Source organism: Mchenga conophoros, linkage group LG19 (genome assembly GCF_057382185.1).
Source record: "Mchenga conophoros isolate Kocher_MC1m ecotype Shallow Benthic linkage group LG19, M_conophoros_male_GT1.1, whole genome shotgun sequence".
NCBI classification, from domain to species: Eukaryota; Metazoa; Chordata; class Actinopteri; order Cichliformes; family Cichlidae; genus Mchenga; species Mchenga conophoros.
In genome coordinates, this window is record NC_140544.1 from 21,254,996 (window position 1) to 21,280,699 (window position 25,704).

At 38.9% G+C, this 25,704-nt stretch overlaps 1 protein-coding gene across 3 annotated transcripts; it reads left to right on the top strand.

Annotated features, from left to right (window-relative positions):
• On the top strand, positions 1 to 24,360 carry palm1b (paralemmin 1b). 3 transcript variants are annotated; one of them, XM_085256849.1, is made up of 7 exons: positions 1 to 613; positions 12,518 to 12,619; positions 15,024 to 15,066; positions 15,750 to 15,830; positions 19,501 to 19,616; positions 19,860 to 19,930; positions 20,185 to 24,360. In XM_085256849.1, the coding sequence occupies exons 2-7, from the start codon at positions 12,573 to 12,575 to the stop codon at positions 20,562 to 20,564; spliced, it is 738 nt and encodes a 245-aa protein (XP_085112975.1). In that variant the 5' UTR covers positions 1 to 613; positions 12,518 to 12,572; the 3' UTR covers positions 20,565 to 24,360. The 3 variants fall into 3 exon arrangements, with proteins under 3 accessions (XP_085112975.1, XP_085112974.1, XP_085112977.1); XM_085256848.1 differs by having other exon boundaries at positions 12,561 to 12,619; XM_085256851.1 differs by lacking the exon at positions 12,518 to 12,619 and having other exon boundaries at positions 5 to 613.
• Positions 24,361 to 25,704: the final 1,344 nt, after the last annotated feature.

Sequence of the window (25,704 nt, forward strand, 5' to 3'; positions counted from 1 at the left end):
AACAGTAAAACTGGAAAGAATGGCGCGTTCTCCTCTAGTAGAAATCCTGGATGTGGTCCCAGCCTCAGGCTGCACGTACTTTTGAAGCACCGCTGAAGCAGACAGCCCGGTTCCTTGCACGTCATATGGTGAGGCTGGAGCAGAGCCAGCAGGGCCTCGTTTTTGGAGAGAAGGACCCTTATCTTAGTCAGCGTGGGCAGCCAGGGCCCCTTTATCTTCGCGGGGCTGGGAGGCGTATCCTTTCCCCCTCTGCACTCCCCTTCACATACCACTCTGACTCTCTCTCTAACACACACACACACGTACCCTGACTAGTCTACAACCTGCTTCAGACGACGCCCCACAACCCATGAGATTCCCACCCAGCGCGGAACCAAGTCCGCCGTGCGTCCTTTTCGCCCGAGAGGAAGCCATCGGTGTCTTATAATTGCCGGGCCGTGCGCGCAAGCTGCCCTCGGCATCACCTCAGCTATAGCACAAGGGGTGCCATCCAAAAGAAGAAGAGAAAGGGGGAGGAAAGGAAGGGGTGTGAGAGTGCTCCGAAAAATAAACAACAGGACACCTCGTTTGGAAGACGTCTGCGGCGGGAAGCAAAAAGGGATCTGTAAACTGAGTAAGTCGTGATTTTCAGTGTGCTGCGGTTGGTGATGTGTTTTCCTGTAGCTGACCTGCTTTTGGTGATTTGTTCAGCGGCTGGTTGTGCAGCGGCGGAACATTTAAGCATCAATCCTGTGCCTCGGACACGAGGGCTGACATAGCGGGACAGAGGGATGAGAGAGGGTGGATGAAATATGCATATCGAACAATATACTGGCTGTTTTGTAATAGTGAAATTCCTCACTGTGTAAGCACTGTGCAGCTGCATTAATATGCTAGGAGGTTACAACTCGTAATCACAGGAGGCGCAGCATCCTTCAAGACAGATGAGAGCAAATTGAAAATAGCATTGCTTTGGCTTAAGTCAGCGGCTGAGAGTTACTGAACATCTGCATTATTATGTCATATCATCCTCTATTGCATGCCTAGAGGGCCGCCTTACACTACTGTACTTCCAATGGGGGCGACAGGTGTAATGGGAAGACGTGTTTACGCGGATGCCTTTCATGATCCGTCATGTAATATCGATCTGATGTGCGAAGCAAGTGTCTCTTCATTTGTTGTTGTTGTTGTTGCTTCGATGGTGAATTTCCAGTGGAGCCAGCCAGCCGCGCATGGCCCTCACTGCACGGGTGGAGAGATGCTGACTGGTTACAGACTGGAGGAGAGGACAGTAACAGGGTATTCTGTGTGTGTTGTGATGTGAGCAGTCCCCTCCAACATGGCGCGCATGAGCTGATAAACCTTGGCCATTACATACTCGTGTCTGGAATTTACACCGTGCAGTGGATGAGGCGCTTGGCTTTGTAGCGGCGAATGAAACTCTTAAATAGACGACGTTAGCTCAAATGAATCCAGGCGCAGGCTGCCAGCAGTGGCACAACCTGGCTTCTCCATCCTCCCAGAATATCACGTAGCCCGGGCTTGTGTGTGTTCTTCTGCTTCTATTCCTGTCTGTGAATAGAACAATGTCAGCTGGACCAGCTCCTTAATTTTTGCCCTGATTTTTTTTCTTCTTTTTTGTAATTACGTTTGATCACAGCATGCATAGGCACAAACGGACAAAGTGTGTGTTTTTGTTTGGTCTTGTGTTCATTGTTGCTCTGCGGGGCTTGTTGACTGTTGTAGAAAACACCTTTGTTGACAAGACCAGCCCTTGCAAGATAGCTGAGAGTTCATAAACATAACGGATCATTATTTCCCTGAAGTAGCACAGCACACTCTTAGGTATGTTCGTCAATAAAAAAGCTTAAGAGACACCTGTTTGATTCTTATAAATGCTGGGGAAAGTGCATCAGGGGGATTGATTTCTGAGGTTACTTCCAGCCAGACATTTTATCCTCTTGCTAGGTCAGCCATCGCCATCAGAGAGATGTTGAAAAGGAGACAAAATTAATTGATTTCAAGTCCCGAGAGCCTGTTTGCTTCACAATGAACATCAGTCTTTATTGTCTAATAGTGTAATTGACTAGTAAATAGAAAATAACGCAAAATGTAATTCTCACCACTGATAAATGTGTAAAAATATAGATATCAATTATGCATTATACCATTTAATATTCTAAGATTTTATTGGTAAGATTTAAGACAATTAATTATCTGGTCAAACATTTAAAAAGAGGTTGGATATTTGGTTTATTAGCAGCACTTCCTGCCTTCTGTTGTTTCATTTCATTTTATAAGCAGTTAAGTCCTAAGGCCCCAGCCAGGCTACATGTGAGTGGAGGGTCTATATCCAGTTGGCTGCTCTGTGTCGTGTCAGCAACTCACAGTGGAGGCGACAGCACTTGTCTTGCCCGCCCAAACATTATCTGACATTATGACTTTGGACAGTCACATTTCTGTCTTTGTCTTTTTGAATTCCTGCATACGTGCAGCTTTGTTTGTACATTTCTGCCAGTCATTTTGCATGTATGAATGGAACAAACAGATGGATTGTTTATGCGTGTGTTGATGACTGTGCCTTGCACTGGCAGGCTTGGTACTGGGATGGGTCTGCGTTCACCAATTTAGTTAGGGGAAATGAGCCTGGTAACCGGAAGGTCATTCATTCCTATTCATGGCCAGTCAGTAAAAAAAAGTTGAGGTGAAATGTGAATGAGTAACAGTCTTTACTCTCAACTAACTGCAATCAAAGTGCCTTTCGGGAAGCCAAGAGGCTAATAATAGAAATTCTCATTGAGGCAACTCATAGTAAGCAGCATCCAAAATACACTTACAGTTATAAAGTCACAATGACATAACCTGTACAAATTAAAGAAGTTATAATCAGCATTTTCAGATTAACATTGGGACACATGACCATTTTAGTGTTATTCATCGGATTGTTTTGCTTTCCCCCCTCCCAGATTTTATGTTTTGCTTCATTGTCACCACGTATAGCCAGTGGCAAAATGCAGGTTTTCAAACAAAGCAACTATGATGAACAATTGTACACTACCTGCCCAGTGCCAACCCAAACAGACAGAACTCAGTGAGCAGTTGATGAACATTTAGTAGCTATAAGTCTTCCCTTAGGAATACCGATGTGAATCAAATGACTCCAAGCTTATCAATTCCTTTTATTATTTTCTGGCACTTAAACATTGCAATAAAGTGGCGTCACACTCTTGGTTCTCGACTCATATGCAGCTCTTATACTGTTGTCAGACTCTCAGATAATTCTCAGATAATAAAACAGCTGTTTTGATGCAAAAAATAAAACAAAATAAAATAAAAAAAAACCTGTCTAGACCTGCACAGAAAACCAATAACAAATCAATAACATAAAGACTCAGACCTATAAGCAGAGTCAACACTGGCATTAGTATAATTAAAATCTTATCAGGATCCACACTAACTGTTTGTATAAATATCAGTTAATGCAGGTTTCATGAAAATCTTTTGTTTTAGAGCGGAGTATATGAGTAAATAGATCTAATTTAACGTAGAACCCTCGACAACTGTTGGGTTGCAATTTCCTAGAAGTTTTGCCAGAATCCGGTGGTACAGCATTATTACAAGTGGACAGGAGGCCTCTCATGGGTTCACATCCTGCCCTGAGCAAATAGCCCCAGAGTGATGGATATTGCCAATTACCCTCTCTGACCTTGCTGTCATTAAGAAACCATTTATGCAGTGGTTACAAAATCAGATCTGTAAGCTAGTCATGGAAAATGAATGTCATACATTCCAAATGTCTTTAAACTTACTGTCCCATTCTGAAAGATGGTATTGTAGGGCAAAAGAGGAAGTGGAAGTGAAAGCTTGCTCAGCAAGCATGCAAAGTAATACGGAGTAACATCTGGGCCGATGATGATGATGTGAGATATTCTTAGATAATGCTTTGCAATCCACCTCGCCCTTTCTGTCTCTGTTTTTTTTTTCTCTTTTTCTTAATCTCTGCCTTCTCTTTTCCTCCTGGATAGTCACTTTTTCTTTTTTATGACTATCTCTTATTACAAATCCCCCTCCTTGCTGCTTTGTCATGACAGATAAGGCAAAAGAGGATTTGTTTTTTTCTTCCCAGCGGATAGTGTGTCTTCTGATAAACTGTCATTTTTAGCCACTAAGTCGTTTTAATCTCAGAGGGAAGTGTGCTCAGCAGTATGTGTTTGTACATTTGTATGTGTGTGCCTGTGTGTGTGTGTGCCTACTGCCCAAAACATGTGCACTCCCACATGCTCATATGACTGTCATCAGTGTTGTTGCAGAGATAATATCAAAAGCCCTATTGATAAGCAGTAGATCACCCTTCGTTTTGCTCTGTTGATAACCTCATCTACAGGGTGCACACATGGCAATATGGTTTAAGGGGAGGAAGTAGGATGAATATTAGTCCTTGTCCCCTTTGTAAATCAAACTTTATTTTGTGAGAAGAGATTGGACAGGCTGATCTTGGACAAACATACACAGCAAAATCTCCAGTGTTAAATTAACACTAGAGAGTGTCTATATGGGTCCACACCTCTGAGTGTTAAATACAACACTGTTGAGTGTTAAATTAACACTTTTGACAGTGTTATATGTTTAAAAGTAACCTAGTCAGTTTTGAAGATTAACAAAGACTAACACTGAGCAGTGCTGATTTTCTAACACTGGAATATTTCTAACATTTTGAGTTATTTTCCAGTGTTAGAAAATCAGCACTGCTCAGTGTTAGTCTTTGTTAATCTTCAAAACTGACTAGGTTACTTTTAAACATATAACACTGTCAAAAGTGTTAATTTAACACTCAAAAGTGTTGTATTTAACACTCAGAGTTGTGGACCCATATAGACACTCTCCAGTGTTAATTTAACACTGGAGATTTTGCTGTGTACTTAGTATAAACAAGTCCTTGAGAGCCTTGAGTAGATATTGGGACCATGCCATAAGGGAAGACACCTATTAGGCCTAATGGTTCCTGCATTAACATAGAAAGGCTGCTCCCGTAATGCAAGTCCATAGGTTTCCGGACATATAGAATTTGCTTATTGACCAACAAGAACACACCAGGATGCAGGAGACAGGCCACTACTGAAATGGGTTTTCTGTAAGCATAAGACAGTGTTGTCAGCAGGTCATGTTACACTGTTTTTGCAAAAAGGCTGAAGAACAAGTCAATAATTGGGATCACTATCCTGTTCTTTACTCATTCAGGTTTTTAATCTTCTGTCCAAAAAGGTTGAGCTTTTGTCCAGAACTCTAAGATTATTCATCCTAGGAACTAGGGCTGTTCATATAACGATATATATCGGATGACGATATAAAAACGTCTATCATTTCATTTTATGCTATCGTTTGTTTCGTTTCTTTGTGAGTATTTATTACACAGCGTGCTGCGGGGAAAAGCCTGTTCTAACGTTTGAGTCTAAGGTTTATTTTTTAGCACCTGACGGCTCTTTTTTGCTTCTCATCCGTAAACACTCTGCATCGTTCACGTGATTCAGTTTATTTTGAAAAGTCTCAACAGGATCTTGAGCTTTATTGTGAAAGGTTTATTGTGAAAGGTTTATAAACAAACGCTTGTCTGTCTGTAGTGTGGTTATATTAAATGTAAGAGAAAGAGAGAATTTTAAGAAAGTAATGTAGCCACTAGAGTGACTATCAAAATAATGAAAAAGTATTGCCATAAACAGTTTATTTTGAGACACCACGAAACAAACGATAGCATAAAATGAAACGATAGACGTTTTTATATCGTCATCCGATATATATCGTTATATCGAACAGCCCTAACTGTGTATGTACTATATTTCTACCTTTGACAAGCTAAACCTGCATTCTGACCTCTACAGCTATAATCAAAACACCCGGATCAATCATAAAGTGTCACAGGAGTTGTGGACTCAGCATGCACTCTGTGGATATCTAAACATTAACAAGCAAAGATCAAAACTCATCAGTTTTGCAGCGTAGCATAATGAAGGTCAAGATCGGTCAGATGAGACTAGTTGATGAAGATTCCAGGGAGAAGCAGCACAGGGTAGGGACACTGCCTCTGTTAAAGGTTTTTCATTAGGTATTTGTAGAAGGCAGAACGAGGAAGGAATTGGTGGAAAGAATGTGAGAGTGGAGATTTGTTGCACATTAGGAACTGAGTAGAAGAAATACTGGCCTGTCTGAATGCCTAAAAAATGTGGCCATTGTTGAAAAGTGCCTGCAAACCTAAATTTTTTACACATTAGAGTTGGCTGCATCCGAGTATTTCTGTAATTTTCCAAAGCGAAGACTTCATATTGACTTATTGACCAGCAGTGTGAAGGTTGAGAAAATAAGGCAGGGTTACGCAACACCTTCTCTACTGCCTTATGTCACAAATTTGAGAATAATTGCATACAAAAAAAGATTGTTCCCATTTTTGTGCCATTATGATTGCTGTGGACTGACGTCAGTCTGTGACAACAAATTTTTGGCTACTGATGGAACTTTCTTGCTCAAAGCATCTCTTTCCCCCCCCCCCTTCTTTTGGCTTCTCGCTTTAGGGAACAACACAGGGGATCATCTGCCTCCATTTCACCCCATCCACAGCATACTGTCACACAAACTCTGTCTCCTTCACTATGAATCTTCTGCACGATCTTCCTCTTTTCCTCCTCTTTAGCTCCATATTCAGCATCTTATTTCCAGTGTATTCACTGTCTTTCTCTGTGTGTGTCTAAACTATCTCAGCCTTGCCTCAATCTGTCCCTCTCAAATACTCATTTCGAACCATTCTGGCCACTCCCACTGAAAAAAACTTGCCATCTTCAGCTTCCTGTCATATCCTCAACCTACTCTTAAAACTTCTATTTTTGTGACCTAAATTAAGGTAATCTTTCTTAACTAGCTTAATCTCTTTGTAATGCCATAATACCCATTGTAACTCATTCATGTTTAGTGTTGTGTTGCTTATTTTATGTTTCCTTAACAATTTTCCATTATGGTTGTTGACTTTGAGTGGCATGAATGGCCCCAATAAATAAACTTCATTAATATTGCTGCTAGACAATACAAAAAATAACACTTTCCAAACTGGTGAAGGATTTAATACAAATGTAATTGAATTCATTATTTTTTTCTAACTAGAAGACTGCATGAAGAGCACATGGTCTGCCAAGGCTAATTCACTAATGCACCATTTTAAGCAAGTGAAATTTAGCTGAATTTTTGTTTGGTCATGCTTCACTTCTCTGCCAAGTTTAATGAAATTTGTCTTTTTCCTAATGTTGCCAACAGACAACTCGTAAAAGTGCTTAGAGCGGTCAATAAGACTAGAAAAGTGATACATAAAAAGCAGTCCATTTTGACCATTTATGTACAGAAGAAAAGACAAAAGAGTCATAAAGATCACAGGAATACTTTTGATTGGTTGCTCATTTTTTGCTAGAAATCCTGCCACTACATATGTAAAGTCAGGATTCATTCATTCTTGCATGCTGTTGACACTGAAACAAGTAAGACATCAGAACTTTCCCAGTTTCCCCCGTCCCAACACATGTGTCTCAGTCTTTGTGTGACTTGCCATTTGCCCTCTCGACATAGATGTTACACAGTAGTTCACTCTCTTTTGTGCTAACAGAGCTGTTATTTATGGCTGGCCTCAAAGGGAAAGGACTTTTGCCCTCTGACTCCTGAACACTAACGTGTGACCTCAGTGGACTTCCTCTAGTTTTTATAGGCACTGCACTGTTTATATTTGGCACAATTTGTATTCTGCCTGAGACAGAAGGATGCAGAGCTGCGTGTGTGTTGGTGGTGGTTGAGAAGTCTTGGTGTGTATATGTGTGTAATGGCCTGGGACAAGTGTGTGGCTGGGGCAGAGAGGCTGGGAGGAGTATTGTTGTCCTTGTGCTCTTTTGGCCTGAAGGAAGGAAGCCGTGGAAGTGGGGAGTAGAGAGAAGGAGAAAGAAGGGCCACTCTGACACAGTCAGGGTGATTGGATTCGAGATCAGTTTCCTTTTCCAGAGTGTTTTAGCGTTTCTTAAATGCAGGGTCTGTGTCATTAACTCAAGAGTCATTTTCACCATCATCCTTCTTTCTGAAGAGGAAACATTTTCTGTTATTTTGTCTGTGTCTGGCATGCTTGTTCTTTCGGAAGCAGCCAGAAATGACAGTCTCAGTCACATCTGGGATTTCTCCAGATTTGCAGAATAAATAATATTCTGTTTTCTTATTTTTTTGGCTTGCAGCCGTTTCAGTCACCTTTTCTTTTTTTTTCTGGGTTTCTTTTTGTGATTGTGTTTGTGTGTGTGTGTACCCAGGAGTTTCATTATAGCTGCAAAATATTAGTTTAAAGGTTCTCGCTGTTGTGAATCACAGCCTAAGTTAACAAATGTCTTGTTTATTTGTTGTAACTTGGTCACTTTCGGCACCAGATGATTGGTGTGATTATCAACATCTCACTTTAGGAGGTTTTTATATTTCATATTTAAAACAACAACAACAATCCGATTGCGCACATGGCATAGTAAAGTAGGAGGATGGAGTATAGAGTTAAATGCCCATGTTCATGGTCATATATGTAAATATTTCAGTGTGGAACATGTCACCCAGTGTGTGCGGCTGGCTCATTGATGTTTGGGGAGCAATTTTTGAACAGCAGCGGGTCTCTGTGGACCACAGGAATAAGCGCTGACAGGATTTAACTATATAAATGATACTTTTTGGCTCAATTAATTGCTGGCTTTGAGTGTTTCAGACAGTTTGTTAAGCGCTTTGCTCTCAGACTGCAGGATTACTTGTGGTTCCTAGAGTTTCCAAACTGGGAGGCAGAGCATTGAATTATCAGGCCACCTTCCTATGCAAAAAGCTTTAATTCTAGATCCAGGAGACAGGCACTATCTACTTCTTAAGATCAGGCTTAAAACCTCCCTTTATGACTAAGCTTATAGTAAGGTGATATAGAAATATCACCAGATTTAACTTTAATTAACTCCACTTATTAACTATCATTTGAAAGTGCTCTTATCCGTCTTTCTCTCTTTGTCAAGGGACCTGATTCTGCCTGGTCCTAATGGTGCAGTAGGTGTTCAGTTCAGTATAGGTGCATTAAAGTGCTTACTACCTAATGAAGAGCAGATGCCGCACAAACAAGCTTTAAATAAATTTGTGCATCTGAGTATGTGTGAGCGTAGGAGGCATGTTGGATTGCCCAACAGGTGTTTGTTTAAGATAATTTGAGGTAATTTGGACTGACACAATCTGCCACCGCTGCGGACAGAGAGCAGACCTATTGCTGTCTGGAGTCAAAGAGTAGCTATTCTCTGTCATCACATATTGGAAATTATCTACAGCAAACCTTCTACAAAGGCAACATGTAATGATTTAAAAAGTCTTGTTTTTGTTACAGAAGGTAGAATTAGTTTGATCAGGAAGAGATGAAATGTTTTTTTTAAATTAGAAGAACCTGATGTTGATTTTATGTATCTTAATAATTAAGTGGAATGAAAATACTTTCTTTACCTTAAAAGGAGATTTTTTTTTTATCCTAGTAAGACTTTATGCCAATATAACACCCCCAACAAAGATATACCACTGGGCTATAATTCATTTACATTTATGGGCATTAAATTGATTACTTTTAGTGCATTATAGTGCAGTTAGAGTATGTAAAGTGACTGCTGGTTCCAGAGGACCATGAGCACAATGCTATTAGAAGAGAGAATGCTGTTGCTGTACACTGGCAGTTAATGTGTTCCTGGAAATGCTACAGAAGCGGTGCACTCAATAGGGAATTGGGCTGGTCATTAATGTGTTTCTCAGACTTCTTCTGATATGTACCTACCTTTACATTTTGTCAAAAATGTGGTTTTAGCTTGCTGGTTGTCTCTAAATCCGCCTGTTACGATCCATCCATCGCTTAGTCTTGTCTGAGTGATGTTTTTGATCTCTTGCATTTATCTGTGTCAGGCAAACCAGTCTCTTAGTGACTGTCTCCCTCCCTTGATGTCTTTCTCTGTCATAAATGTAATTACTCTTTTTACTGTGGCAAAGATGGCTGCCTGCTTTCCTTTCTCCCTGTGCGTCAATAATTTATGAGAGAGGCTGTAGGACATAGGCCCCCAGTGTTCCAACAAGGTAGACACAGTTTTCCAATATGTCCTTAAAATTTCATTGCAGTATTATTCCAGAGGTTATAAAATCAGGACTAGCGCTTACATTTGGTTTTGGACTGTTGCCGTTAAGTCTTGCATGCACAAGATTGTAAGTATTATTCACTGTTGCTGAATGTAGATGTTTAGATGCATCTGACAGTGACTGGATTGTTATCAGTACTTTTTCATATCACCTGATATCATGTCCATCTGACTAAATCTGGATTTTAGACTATTGTTGTATTTACCTTTTCACATTCACAACTTGGTAGTCAGTTGAGCAAAAAGAATTATTATTAATACTGGCAGGATAGAAGCAAAGTCCACGCATAATTCTTGTCTTTGTAACTAAAACATGGGCAGAATATCTGTATCACAATTGAGGCCATCCTGTGTTTAGATAAATGCATAATACAACCTTTGTACAACTTTTAAATTAAAATTCATTACACTTATCTATGCAAAGCTAACCTTATTTACAGTGTGCTTTAGCTGAACTGTGTCCAGCTAGGACAGCGTGATGGAAACTGATGTAACTATATTACGTGCTGATGTTTAATATACTGACTGCAAATTAAATGTTTTAAAGCAGCTGTAGCTCTCCGGGCAATCACAGCCATAGAAAATCACATGGTTCTCTTATTAAGATGGTGCGCTTATGTAGTGCTCATGTGATAAATTTGTTTTCAGTTTCGGTTTTGGACAGTGCAACACTGAAATGGATCAAATGTCAACAAGACGAATGGATGGCAAACAATGTGAAAAAAATGGTCTAATCGCTCAATAGTAACCTAATTAGTAAACAAGTGGATAATTACAACGAAGCCAATTACAAGGAAGAGGATCAAAAATAAAAAAGGAAACAGGGAAATACAGAAGAACTTAGAGAAGTCTATTAGCAATGCTAATGCTCAGTTAGCTGTTTAGAAATGCTAACTGCCAGCTAATTTCCAAGAGTTAAGTGCATAAAAATTAAGAGATGTATCACTTCCAGTCTTCAGTTTCCAGCTACTAATTTCACATTTTTTGTAAAAACTATAAATGACAGCGTATTCAAACAAAAGTAAACTTTTCTTCAGTGCTAAATATTATTTTCATAACAACAAAAAAAGATTCAACTTTATAGTGTCCCCAAAATTTGAGTAAGTTGCAGGATGTCCTCTCACTGAAACAACTGAAGTAACTGAAAATAAAGTGCTCCGATACCGGAAAGAGGTGCAAATAACTGTTAAACTGTTAAACAAAAGAACGTTTAACAGATTTACATAACAAAGGTCATTTACTTAAATAATTTTCCAGTATGTTTATAATTTCACCAGATAAAAGGTCAGCCCCTTTCTGTTTTCTTGTCTCTATAATTTTTCCTTGTAACTGCTCTGATCCTTTGGCTTTGAGCTCTGGGAAGCTTTAGCAGCGTTGTTACTTTCTTTAAATTGTCCATGTTCATCTGGGTGAAGATTACGTGTCTCATTAGGTCTGTTCTAACACTTTGTGTCTTAACTTATAGTGAAGAGCTTTCATTCCAACAACCTGTTAGAATGCGAATGCAACCATTTGCCTGCACCACAGTGTGCATGTTGCATAATCTGACATAGATTAGGCTGACCAGCCGGTCACCAATCAGAGCCAAGAATGCTGAAAATTGACTGATTTCAGTCCCTAGCTGGTCGATCAGCACATTGCTAATAAAAGTCTGTAACTTACACATACATAGTAAGATTATGTCCAAAAACTGTTATGCATAATTACTTAATAAAAACAAAAACTACATTTCTGTGTGACTAAAAAGCAGTTGAAATTGCAAAAATTTCTTGGTGATTTGGCACATTTCAGGTGTTCTAAATGTGAAGCTGTGAATGGTCTCTCTATCCTGCATTTTTAACAAATGTATCAAACAGTGGTAATGTGTTCATTGTATAATTGCTGTCAAGTTCAGCTGCGGGTGGGACCTGCTCCTTGACCTTTTCCACATTAAGATGTTTGGTCCTTTAAAAACGACAGAGGTCAGCTGCTCCTCCCTGGTCAAATTCCACCGATGAAATGATTCAGATCAGTTTCCAGATGTGCACTAATCTAAGGGCCCATCTTCGACTATAACCTGAGGGATGGGAAGGGACAAAGGCTTAGGACAAAAATGCGCTATATAACGATGCCAAAACAAAAACTATAAACATAATTAATATGTTTTTTAATTTTGTTCTAAACAAACAATTATAAGCAAAATTAAGATTTGCTTTATTTTTGAGAGTGCAATCTTACCACATTAAGCCATATAAAAGCTGATTTGACTCAGTACATCCACATGTCAGGATCACTGGGTAAAGGCAAAAGTTGGGAAAATGTGTCTAGACGGTACAATATGTCTGTGTTTGTGTGTACTTCAGGAGGTGATCAGATGATTGTGGTACTTACTTTCTCCCCCCCAAGGGTCTCCATGTGATGGTGATGTGGCTCGATGGAAAAACAGAAGAGGGAATGGAAGAGAAGTGAGCTGTTTGATTATATGTGTGTAAATGCACAGGAAAGACAGTAATTGGACATGTTACAGACTGACCTTCATGCATGCCTAAGTCTTAGAGGGTCAATGGTTGCACACTGAGCATGAAAAAAGATGCTTCTTTATCTTTTTTAGGTCAGCGCTGCTACCCTGCATGCCTTTGTGTGGGAAATAAAAATGCAGCCGCAAAAAAAGGGTGGGATAGGAGGGATGTGAACTGGTGATATGCTGCATTTTTCCACTCACAATCCAACCTTTGTATGTACTAAGCTGAGAAATGATACAATCTGTTACGAGCAGGGATGCTGTTCCTCGTTCCTCATCAACAACAACGCAATCAAACAATTTTAGAAATGTTACTGGCCTTGCTGTAGGTTAGGTTGACAGCTGTTTTTGTTATAGCTGTTTTTAAAAAGATTGGATTAGATGATGAGCCCATATATGTTGTGGTAAAGCTTCATTCTGGTCTAGAGAGAGCACACCATTCTTCTGTTCTCCATCAGACACTTAAGCAACCAGAAACTCTAGTCAGATTCAGAGAAGTTAATTTCTTCTCTGGGAGTAGAGAAAATGGATAATTTGACACCAAGTCATTCAGAACCTGTATTTAATAAGTACGTTAATTCTTACTTTGATCACTGTAATGTTTCTAAAGATTCCTGCTATTATAGCAAATTATATCTGTGCAGGGGTGTAATTTTATGTGGCGAAAGAGACATACTTCCCCTTAAGGTTTTATGTGAATCACCTTTTTAAATGTCACCTTTTAAATGTTTTTACATAAAAGTAATAATTTAAATTAGAGATGAAAAACCAAAAAGTCATTAGTTTGCCCTATGGATGTAATTCTTAATTAGGACTGCAACTTATCATATATTTTTTTAACATTGATTAACCTGCCTGCTGATTTCCTGAATAGTGGATTTTTACAAAAATATTTTAATCTGTCATTTTGTCTAAAACCTAAATGAGACATATTGTGTTTGTCCTCATTTTCCATCATTTATAGAGTCAAATGAAGGTTTACAAAGGACTCTATGCAGTCCTGTGACAAACTGAGTTCATCCCAGGATTTGAGAGCTTGTAGAAACACCTCTAGAGCAGGTAGATCTTGTATATGACTTCATCAGTCTTTTGAATTGTTGTGAAGACATTTTGGTCTATTCTTCTTTTCAAAGCTCTTATTCATTTATGCACAGCTCTCTTAAAGTCCTGCATTTCAGTTGGGTTGAGGTCTGGACTGGGCCACTGCAGTTTTGCTGGTGTACATGCGATCATTGTCCTGTTGTACGACCCAGTTTTGGCCAGCCATTAGCTTTTAGATACATTACCTTCAGAATTTCTGTATACGTCCACTCCTGGGGAGATTGAGACTTTGCTTGAATACAAACAAATAAAACCAGCAAATTGCCAGAACTGTATCATCCGTTTACAGTCGCATAAATCAAATCTCGCATTTATTAAAACAGTAGTTTTCTCACCTAGATGTTATATTTAATGTAAGAATTAACGGACTAGTTGTAATTTTTAAATGGAAGATTATATCCCAATACATTAGACATAGTTATAAGAGATATAATTCCCTCTCAGCACAATAATACTTACCAAAATAAAACATATGTGGAGACATTAGCTATTATTGTCACATAACACATGTTGTCCTTAGAGAGCTGAAAGTAGTCAGGGTTAAATATAGTATATGAATGTATCAACGTCATAATACCCCCATATGGCACTCACAGTTGTTAGTGAAGGTGTCTATAGCTTGCATACTAAAATCCTTGTACTGAATTCTTGTACCCAGTCGATTCTGTCTTATATAGTCTTTATAAATTAAAATTTTCCAGTCTGGGATCATGAATTTATCTCTATGTTTAATTTGCTCTAGAGGTCACGATAAGTGCTGCCTTTTGGATCTGATAATCTCAACTATTTACTACAGAAAAAGGTGGAACTCAGTGCAGGATTTATCACTTTTTCATAGCAATAGCTTTATCCTATCTCCGTTAAGCAACAGTGTGCAGTCTTTTCCTCTGGCTTTAAGTTTTCATCTGTCCATCCTCCATCCTGAAGCTCTTGTCTGGAACCTATTAAAGCAGGAATCTCCAGCAGAGCCCTCGCTGCACATTAGCATGCCTGCACCAACTTTTCCTGACTGGAAAGAGACTCTGATTTAGTGCCAAACAGAAAGATATTTAACCTCAGTCACTGAGAAATCACTGGAAGGTAAATGACCGGTGAGCAAAAACTAGGGGTCACAGAATATTGCTTGACGCTGTGTCTAATGTCTGATGTCGCTGGTCATTATGAGACGTAACTCTTACTCCCTCCCCCTCCTCCCTTCTCTCTCTCTCTCTCTCATGCTGCCCCTTAACTTGTCTGTCCTTCATCAGGATGGCTGAGGTGTCACATGAGGAGAGACTCCAGGCCATCGCTGTAAGTTATCTACACACATAGACACATTCTGCTTTCTATTTTCTATTTCATACGCACACTTAGACACACACACACAGAGTGCACATCATGCACACTGATGGCTGAAGAAACAACAAATCATTGCTGCTCGTCATGGTCTGACTGCCAGTCTTAATGACTCAACCTTTTAGATCCCATCTCCTTCATCCATTAGAGGACATCAAAAGCTAATATAGTAGCTACAGCTCACTGCGCTTTTCTGTCTGTTCCTCTGTCTCTGTTCATCTTTTATACTTCACAAATGTTTTATTGTCACTTGTTGCCTTTTCTGTTTTAACATCCAGGTGTCTGTTTAGCTAAACTTTGTATATTGCAATCTCTTTTTTATTTTACCTGTGGCAGATATAGGGAAACACATTTATATTACTACATAATATCAGTTTAATGCCAGTACTACATTCCTATGCCTATGGTCAACAAGCTGTATGTATATAAAAAATATATTGGTTGACTACTAAAGATGCCGTATATGCAGCTCTATTTATTTGAAGTTACCAAAATTCCTTGGTTGCCACACTAGTACTGCATAAATAAATATATAGTTCATATTGTTCTTTAAAATTATGATATTATTTCTATTTCTAATCTTTGTAATATGCATTTGTGCATTTCCTACCAATCTTAATGCATGTATATCATAACAGGAGAAAAGGAAGAAGCAGACAGAGATTGAAAACAAGAGGAGACAGCTGGATGATGACCGACGGCAACTCCAGCATCTCAAGGTACACACACATTCACAGGCATACGCATTTTCCACGTATCCCATAAGAATACTTGGTGGTTGACAAGAATACACACAAGTATTGGTGTCCACAACACATTGATCTCATAGTATGCACAGGGCACTCTCAGTTACCTCCTGCTCACTACTTCATCAGCACGTTTCCCCTGCTTCTCTTGCCGCTGGCCACATGTTTCCAGTTTAACTGTTTTTCCACCTTGTGTAGGCACATATTGAGTTTGTTGGATTTCTTCCAGGAAAGAAATCCATCCACCTTTTTTTATGTGTATTTGTATATCAAGTATTCTTATTTCATTTGTTGAAGTAAGCAAATGAAATTCAGTTGGTACACAGAGAAGCTTGAGAGCTAGTTGAACCTGAGCAATAGATTTTTTTTGTTTTGCAGTCACAGTAGTCATAGTACTAATTATCTTTGTTGCACATGTTTAAATGTTATTATTTAATACTATCACCTCCCATCTACACTTGTGAATTCCTCCATCTGCTACCAAAAGAGTGCTTGCAGTGCATAAACTGGGATATTTGACCCCAGCATCACATTGCTCATCCTTCGTGAACATGCCAGTTTGGCTTTGTTTGAAATGCACTCGAGCTCTCCACTGATAAAACTAATGTACAGTATGTGTCATCTGTACTCCTACATGCCTCTCCCTTCACAGAACTTCTAACAAGCTAACAGAAACACTGCCGGTCAGCCCTCTGCGTGTTTCTGGGATTCATGCTCTTACGTGTGTGAGCAACGTTAGACACCCACACAACATTAAAATCAGCAGTTCCCTTCAAATATATCTGTCCAACATAGTGAGATACTCCCCAACTGCTGCTGTCACGGAATGTTCAGAATGGATAACAGATAATACCAAAAGCTCCTCCACATGCTGTTTATACACACACACACTCATGCATGTAGACACACACTCATTATATCAGAGCCAAGGTTTTTGTCAGCGTATGTGTCAGCGTTATCAAAGCTATTTCAGCCACCGACAATTCAGCAGGTCACAGATAAGAGCAAAGGTTGAGGTGTGTATTTGCCATGTGCACACGAGTATGTGTGTGTGTGTTTCTAAAAGTGACCTGTACTGTTGTCCCTGTGTGCTCCCACTTTTTCTATTTTCCAGGCAAATCATTGTAAGTGTGTATCTGTACATGTCGCGTCCAGTTGTGTGTAGGTTGCTTTATAAAGGAACACAGAAGCTTCAGACAATGCAGTGGGCTTTAGCAGAGGAAACAGATTTTTGTCCCACTCCCACCAACAGGAAACAGCTCTTACACCCACCGCACCCCACTTTCGTCTCACACACACACAGAGGGGAAGTGTAATCATGCTGTCCAGGGTTGTTAGAAGGCTCTTTGTGTGGACCACAGCAAGTATTCTTGACTCAGAGGCAGACCGATGTGGAAATCCTAATGAACGTCTTTGCTTACGCAGTACATTTTTTTAGGCATGTACCCCACCATTAAATCACACCAGTACATGATTAAACACACACACATATATGTACACAGACTTGTTAACACAGAAAATGTGGTGAGATATGATTACGCTAACAGGAGTCAGCAGTCAGTAAATGTCAACATGGTGTATACAAGTTGTGATTTTTCAGAATAAAACAATTAGCACTCACAGCTAACAGACTTTTACAAAGTTGGGAAAGGAGCAGTTTGTCATTTTCTTATTCATAAAAACATAAATAACACAGCTGCGGCAAGCGAGCATTTAATTTTAAAACCACATCTAAACCTCATTCATTTAATTACCAAGGACATTTGCTTAACCTGTACAAGAGACAAAGGCTAAAAGTACAACATTTAAGCTTTGGGCCGCTAAGTCACTTTCGCCATCCTCTTATTATACCACAGACATTAGCTCAAAATGAAATGAAAGAAAAAAAATGTAAATTTGACGAAATGTTTGACGAAAAACATTTATGCTACACGGACCAGAGAAACTTTATTTTGACAAAACAGACTTTTGAATAGATGCACAATGTGATTTGAAATAAGCTTCTTCTCTTTCCAGCTGTTCATAACATATCCATGTGTGGATGGATGCTTGCCTGCGTGTGCGTATGTCTGTATCCCAGTTCCGCCCTTTGTCTGCTACGTTAGCAGCTTTTACTCCAAAGAACAATGGAGAGACGTTGTTTCAGCATTCCTAGCTTTTCAACTGTTCACATTGACTGGTGTGTGTGTGTGTGTGTGTGTGTGTGTGTGTGTGTGTGTGTGTGTGTGTGTGTGTGTGTGTGTGTGTGTGTGTGTGTGTGTGTGAGTGCTTCCATATGCAAGAGTGAGCACATTAAAGTGATGTCAGGCACTGGCGTAGTAGGGTGTGGCTCACGAGAGCAAGCAAGATTCAGAGAGTAGTAAGAGGGCAAAGCAGGTTTAGATTCAGTGCCCAAGAGACCATGCAGGACTGTGGAATGACGAGTGTTGAATTACACAGTGTTAAGTGTGTGCTCTAAAGCTCTGCAGCTGGATGTCTGAAGTTGAATTACTCAGTGGAGAGGGTAAGATTTTAAACAGAACAGCAGATAAAAAAATTTAAACACGGATATAAATTGAGGGAGATACACCCTGACATTTACAACCCTTTTTAGGTTCCTAAAATTTAGGATGGGCAAAGAGGCATATGCTACACGAGGGAGGAAGGGGGGGGGGGGGTGTTTTTTTGTAGAAATTCTAGTTGCATCACTGGAGAGGAATTCGCATCAAGCACATGTCCAGATTTTCAGCCTAACTTGTGAAAACAAGAGCTTTTTTTTCTAACACTTTTCCATATGGTCAGGCAGGGTTGTCTTTTGCTGCATGGTCCAACAGCTGCGAGTAAGACACACTGTTATATTTACCTCAGAGCACGCCAAGTATTTGCTTTGATATTAACTCATCCAGAGGATGGATGGGGATTGAAGATAAGAATACTGGCCTGGTTGGAAAATAATAAGGAATAATAGTAGTCACTGTTAGTTTTCTAAGCTTGTTCATAAAGATATTACTTGGAATGAATTAAGCCCTAAGAAATATTTGATCTAATTTAAGATTAGAGCCACTTCCTTTTTTTTTTATCTCCCAGCGACCTCTCATTCCTGTCTTTAATTTAGTATAATGATATTAAATACATGTTTGGATTTCCCAGTTTGATACCAGAAGTCCTGATCCACTGGCCGGGTGCCATTTAGTCCACTTGGCAAACTATTTGGCAGCAGTTAAAGTGTTTGACAGAATCCCTGAGTTTCAGCAGTCAGCAGAGAAGTACGAGACTGCCTGGCAAGAAGATGTTGTTGCTTTAGATTAACTAAAGAGTTCATCATTAGTGTCAGAGATGGTGTCACTAATCTCTTGTGTAAGAAAGTACATCGATGTCCAAAGAGAGGCTGACTCTGTGCAGCATGTGGAGAAATTGAGGTGCTTCTAACGTTTTAACTACTCAACTTGTGCATAATGTATGCATAAAGATCTTCCATAAGATCCTTTCAATGTAGCAAGCATGCACACAAATGCATCAACACCCATGGACACATCAAGTACATACACAGTAAAACTATATTCCTTGTCTTACCATTGCTAGATCCATTTTATAGAACGTAAGTTAAATGGTCTGGATTACCTACACTCTATCTGTGTTCTCAACATCTATATTATCCTTGCAGTCAAAGGCACTGAGAGAGCGCTGGTTGTTAGATGGAGCTCCAGCAGAGGAGGAGACTCAGAAGCGTCTGCAGGAGGACGAGGTGAAGACCAAACTTTTGGAACAAGTCATCCTCAGGTGAGCATTTTAAATCCACCATATGTTTAATTTTTGAAGCAGTTTATCCATTACTATTCTTTTATTTTGAAATTAACCGGTAAATTGCTACAATATTTAAAAAACCAGGAGTAGCAGTAGCAGTGTGATTTAATGGTGTTTTGATTTGCACTCAGAGTTTGCTCAAATATAATACAATTTGTGGTCATGAATGATCCACAGATTTTTTTTGTGTGTGTGTGTGTGTGTGTGTTTCCGAGCCAGGCTTGAGCAAGAGATTGAAGAACTTGAGACAGGCGTGCCAGCCAATAAGGGTGTGGCCAAAGAAAATGGAGGTAAGTTTGGTGCCCATGGCAACATATTGTATCATCACATGGGAAACCATGGCAATGCAGCCTGAGCGCAAGTGTCACAAAGACAAAGTGTGCTCATAATAACCTCTTGATTTACTCTGTGAAATCGGTTCTCCATGCCGGAGGTCATTTAAACAATATTTCCTTTCTTTCTTTGTCCTACTGTCTGACCCTGACCACGCTCTTTTCTCATGCACTTCCCTAATCTCTCAACGATGCTTTGGTGCTCTCTATAGGTGAAAATGGAGTAGTGCAGACCTCTGGTCAGACACCCAAGAGAGAGGTGACAGGGATTGAGGCCAAGCTGCTCGGCCCTAGTCCTGACCAGGCTAGTGCAGACAACCCAGTTACTCTAGTGTTCATGGGCTACAAGACCGTGGAGGAGGAACAGGAGACTCGCACAGCCTTAGGAATGGACGGGGTGGATGGCAATGTCAAAGCCGAGTTTGTTGTGATCGAGGATGGGGAGGAGAAAGCGGGCGGAGACGCAGCCACAGAAGAGCAGCCTCCACCTAACGGAAGCATGGCAGAAAAAGAGAAGCCTAATGAAGGTGGGGAGGAGGGCGAGAAGGAAAAGGAGAAGAAACAGACCTGCAAATGCTGCACGGTCATGTGAGGCGTATGTGCGTGCGTATGTGCGCGTGGGTGTGTACACACTTTCACCTTTGCAGGCATGTGTGCCATTGCATGTGTCTGTATTTGCAAATGTGTGTAACTTTTTGTTTTTGTGTGAAAGTGTGTGTATCGGGACTGGGGAAAAAAACAAAAAGTTGCACAGCCAATATACCAACAATGAGAGCCAATCCAAGCTCCAGCTACAACAAGAACCACAAAGACTCATAAGTACACTTTACTCTATATTCTTTCTCTGATATGTATTTGACTTTTGATTTCTATTGATATTTTTCTATTTTTCTGTCTTGACATTTATATTGTATTCAGTATGTATAACTTTATTATGGGACTGTGTACTGTAAGTTCATTGTTACTATTGTTGGGAAAAAAAGAAAATGTATTAGCTCTCTGGACTGTACTGCTACTCAGTTGGGAAAATCTGGAAACTTTAAATCATTTAAGAAAAAAAGCAAACTATGAAGGACACAGATACTTAGATATATATATTTCTCTGTTTAGGCCTAACAGCTATTTATCGGTCAATTTCATATTGCAATATTGTCTAAGATATTATTTTAAATAGTATTTTAATATATTGATATGAAATTATGTTTTATACAATGTATTTATTGTTTTTGGTTCTCTGTATCATCTTCAACCATTAACTGCATGTAAGCTTGTAAGCACTACCACAGTCGTGTCACACTCATACAAGTGTCTGTGTTTTCTTAGACTCATACGTGCTCATATCTTTAGTCACGCAAGTCTTTCTATCAGTAACAGTAAGTATAATTGGCATTGTTAGAGATATGCGTTATGTCGAAAAATACAGCAAGGAGACAAAGATAAATATGATCACTAACTAGGTTGCAAATCACAATAGTTTCGTACTGTATGTGGCACATGTACATTAAGATCACGGCTGTTGTGTTTTTTGAATGCAGCTCTGTTTCTCAAAACGTTGCAGCGCTGTGCAAAATGTAAATAAAACCAATGCAATGATTTGCAAGTCATAAAAACTGTACAGTTACTGAATAATAAACCATAAAAAAGGTTAAAAAAATATGATTGTATTTTTGAAAATGTATTCTCATTTTCAATTTGACTGTAATATACGGTTAAACAGTACGTGAGTGGGTATAAAAAGTGCCCATTTCCTTTAGAAGTAAAAGATGGGAAGATGCAGAGGGGTTCACCACTCTGTAAAAGTCTGCATAGTCAAATAGTTCAACAATACAAGGAAAAGTTGAAAGAATGTATTAATCTGTTCACAATTTAAAAGCCATAATTGGTAACATGGAGTGCTTTTTGCACATGGCTTGTTTAATCTGTGAAGGCACCATTAATGCTGAATGATATCTACAGATATTGGAGTACCATATGCTCCCATCTAGACGAGACCTTTTTTAAGGAAGTCCTTGTTTATTTCTGCAAAACACTGCCAATACACATTGTGCACATATAACAATAACATGGGCTTACTACAAAGGAGATGAGTCCCGGTGCTAAAGTGCATCTAGACGTGTCACTCAATTTAAAACATTTGCCGTATTTTGCTAACAAAGCTACGTCAATTGATCTATTATACATCAAATAAAAGGATACAAATAATTTGCTCTCCATTGCATTGTATTTTATTTACTTTTTGAAGAAGTGTTTCAACGTTTTTAGAAAAGGCCTGTAAGATGAAATCACTTTATGATTAGATTCATGAGATCATTACACAGTGTTTAGGAAGGCCTAAGTAATTTTCTTCTTACAACAGTAGAATCAATGTATGTCTTAATGAGGTAGCACTGCATGAAGCCTTGCAACTGTTTCAACTTGTCTCTTGTTAGGTCTGTAGCATACACTATCACATTAACATGAATGTAAATCCAGGGGTTAAACTGGGATTCATCCTAGCATAATGAGAAGAGGAGGGCTTGCTCAGCTCACTATTAAAAAAAAGCTTTTTGTTTTTATGTACCAAATAAAATTTGATGAATCAGTCATTTCACTGTGTCTTGGTTGGCTGGTGGTTTCTGTTCTGCTTATACTCCCAGTTTAACCCCTGATTCTTTGTTTGTACACCTGGGCCTAATTGTGCTTGAGTAGATTTACAGAAGAAGAAAAGAGAATGAGGGCATTTGAGTAGATTTTTTGCAAATATTAATTATATCTTTGGACACATTATAAAGACTTCAGCTTTATCCGGGTATCCAAGCATTTAGCTTTCTTCCACTATTACAGATAGTTTAAATTCTTGAAAAAAAGCATCTCAGCCACATTTAATGGTAGACAAAATATGCATGTACATTATAGCAATTCAAAGTAAAAAATCTGATGTGTTTGGCAGACATATGCAGTTCTGGATGAGCTTGGTCAGTAAACTGTACTGCCAATGCTTCTCCTTCCCCAGGGTCATCCATGTCACTGAATCACCTAAATGTTATCACCATTATTTCCTTACTATACTGTTTCATTGTTATTGTCAAATCATAGCCACACCTTCTATGCTTGGAGACACGCAGTTAACAAAAAAAAAATCTCTGAAGTTGGTGCTAATCCAAAATCTTCTCTAAAACTCTTCATCCACCAACTATTGTTCAACCTGTCCCATCTGTCTTACTCAAATTGCTGGTAAAGGGATTCTACTGTCGCCTGCTTGATGAATAAGAGTCTTTTTCAACCTTCAGTGCCAGATGCATTCTCTCAAGTCCTGCCTATTTTTAACATCAGAGAAATGATCCCTTCTTACATTCCAGAGGGAAGACAACAGGCATGGATAAGTTATAGTCTATGTATAGTTCAAAAATAATTGTACAACTTTATTTCTTATATTGCCTCCCATACTTTTTTTCTATGGTCTCTTTGCAAGGCAGTATGTCGTATTTGATGTGTGTATTTTTAAAAAACAAAAAAGATTACTACATCTGTGTATTGTCGGTGCCTTTGTCAGGTTCATTTGACTGGACTTGTCTGTCTGATGCCATTTTCAGACCAGGGTTTTTCTTGCTGTGCTCCTGGTTACGATGACCCACTTGGAAACACTGCCTTCTACTATGAAGTGTCACTAGTATATCGAATACTACACTCGTTCTTTAAGTGATAACTATAAATGAACACGGTTAGGACAATTGATAATATGCAAACTACTGAGAGTCTCCAAGAAACTTTGTAACACGTCTTATGAACTTTTTTAAAGTTGATGACATCACTTCAACTGACAGATTTAAAGGTTTTTATTTGTTGTTGTTTTTTTGTTTTGGTTTTTTTAATTCCAGAAATGCAAGAAACTCTAATCAAAACCAACCTTGATCCGATGTTTAACATTATCTGGGGATGCAAACTTTATACAGAAGACTAACTGATAGCCTATGTATATACAATACATGCACATGTGTATGTCTGTATGCATCTGTATAGATAGAAATGCATAAAATTGGTGAGCTAAAGCTTTGCTTAATAGTGGGTCTCCGGGGCAGCAGCAGAAAAATCAACCTTGTGTTAAACCAATGCCTGTTCATCTATTCTGTGGTCGTCTAAATGTTTAATCTTGAATAAAACTATTGTTTGTTACAGCAGGTCAAATTGAGTGTGTATGTGGTAACCAAATATAAGCTGAACAATGTGTGATTTTGCCATTTGAAGGAGGCACATATAAGTACAGGACACCCTTCTGAGGAGATAAACCATCTATTTATTATTGGGCTAAGTGGGTAGAAAAATCAAGAAACAAGAAGATGAAATTGTACAATCATTAATGAAAAAAATATGAAGCAAGAAGAAATAAAGTTAAAGGTGTGATTTAGACAGCTGAAGTAGTCTGAGCATGCGGGATTTTAATTTCTCTGTCTTCTGACGTCATAATTTTGTAGTGTGCACTACACAGAACATGCCACTAGGGGGCATAGCATACATCTACTATCTTTTAATTTCGTCATTTTACACCGTTGTAATAAATTCTGTTAAGTGTGTGTGTGTGTGTGTGTGTGTGTGTGTGTGTGTGTGTGTGTGAGAGAGAGAGAGAGAGGGAGAGAGGGAAAGAGAAAGAGGGTTAATTAGGGACTCTAGGAAGAGTTGGATGCATTTTAATGGCATTCATAAGTAGAGGGTTAAGTATGCATTATTCAGCATAACTATAATTGTCCTGCTTTATCCTGCATACATATATTACAATGTTTATATCAGATAAATTGAAATCTAAAAATGCTCTTGAGGTTGTTAGAAGTGTATTCCCTTTGATGAAACAAATTTTACTATCGTGTTGTTTTGAGGTTATACTGCTGACAGAAGCATAAACAAAAAAAATGTCCCTGAATGAACCAGAAGGATATAGCAAGTCATGGAAAATAAAATCAAATGGTAAAAGAGAGTTCTAACGCAATTATCTATTGAAGTATGGAGCAAATACATCTTGCAAATCAACACTAAAGACAAAGCAAAATCTAATTGCTGCCATGCTATCAGTCACCAGTAATTACCTTTCTTCTGTGTTGGGTAAATGGATGCTTCAGCTATCCTATTACGAGCCTCGCATTAGGAAAGGTATACGAACATAATAAAACAACATAGCTCCCTTTTTATTGTAAAGCCATCCCTACTTATCCCACTGATGAACGTGAAATTAAAACGCAAACCTCAATGCAGCAGCAATGTTTTAAACCATCAAGAAACAAATCAAAGCACATACTACACCACCAACTGTGACAATTTGCTATATTGTATGAATTAAATAAAGTAGAGCTAATTCTGTTTACTTATACACTTATTAGGTACTTTAAACTTAGTGTGTGTGTGTGTGTGTGTGTGTGTGTGTGTGTGTGTGTGTGTGTGTGTGTGTGTGGTACTTATTAGAGTACCTATATAGCTGAGAGATTTCACCTTTTTGCTTTTACTTTTGCACATTATATATTGACAATATATCTATACTTAACTGTTACTGTTTTCCTTCAAAGTGGGCTCAATATTGACTCAGAAATGTAGTCTCTTTGCTTTTGCTGCTGTCCTCTCTGCTCTTTTATGGATGCTAATAATTAAACAATTATTTCTTCTTAGGCGTGCAAGTAATTAACTGTAATTTGGCATCTGAATCGAAATATTTACTACTATTTTTCTGCTTTTCTGTAGAACAGTACATTTGAAAATTATTGGTAAAA

What these genes read in the sequence shown, in the direction of transcription:
- palm1b (XM_085256849.1), top strand. Translation starts at nt 12,573, where the DNA reads ATGGTGATGTGGCTCGATGGAAAAACAGAAGAGGGAATGGAAGAGAA. An exon ending in GGCAACTCCAGCATCTCAAG is followed by an intron (nt 15,831 to 19,500) that starts GTACACACACAT and finishes TTATCCTTGCAG; the next exon opens with TCAAAGGCACTGAGAGAGCG. An exon ending in TGTGGCCAAAGAAAATGGAG is followed by an intron (nt 19,931 to 20,184) that starts GTAAGTTTGGTG and finishes TGCTCTCTATAG; the next exon opens with GTGAAAATGGAGTAGTGCAG.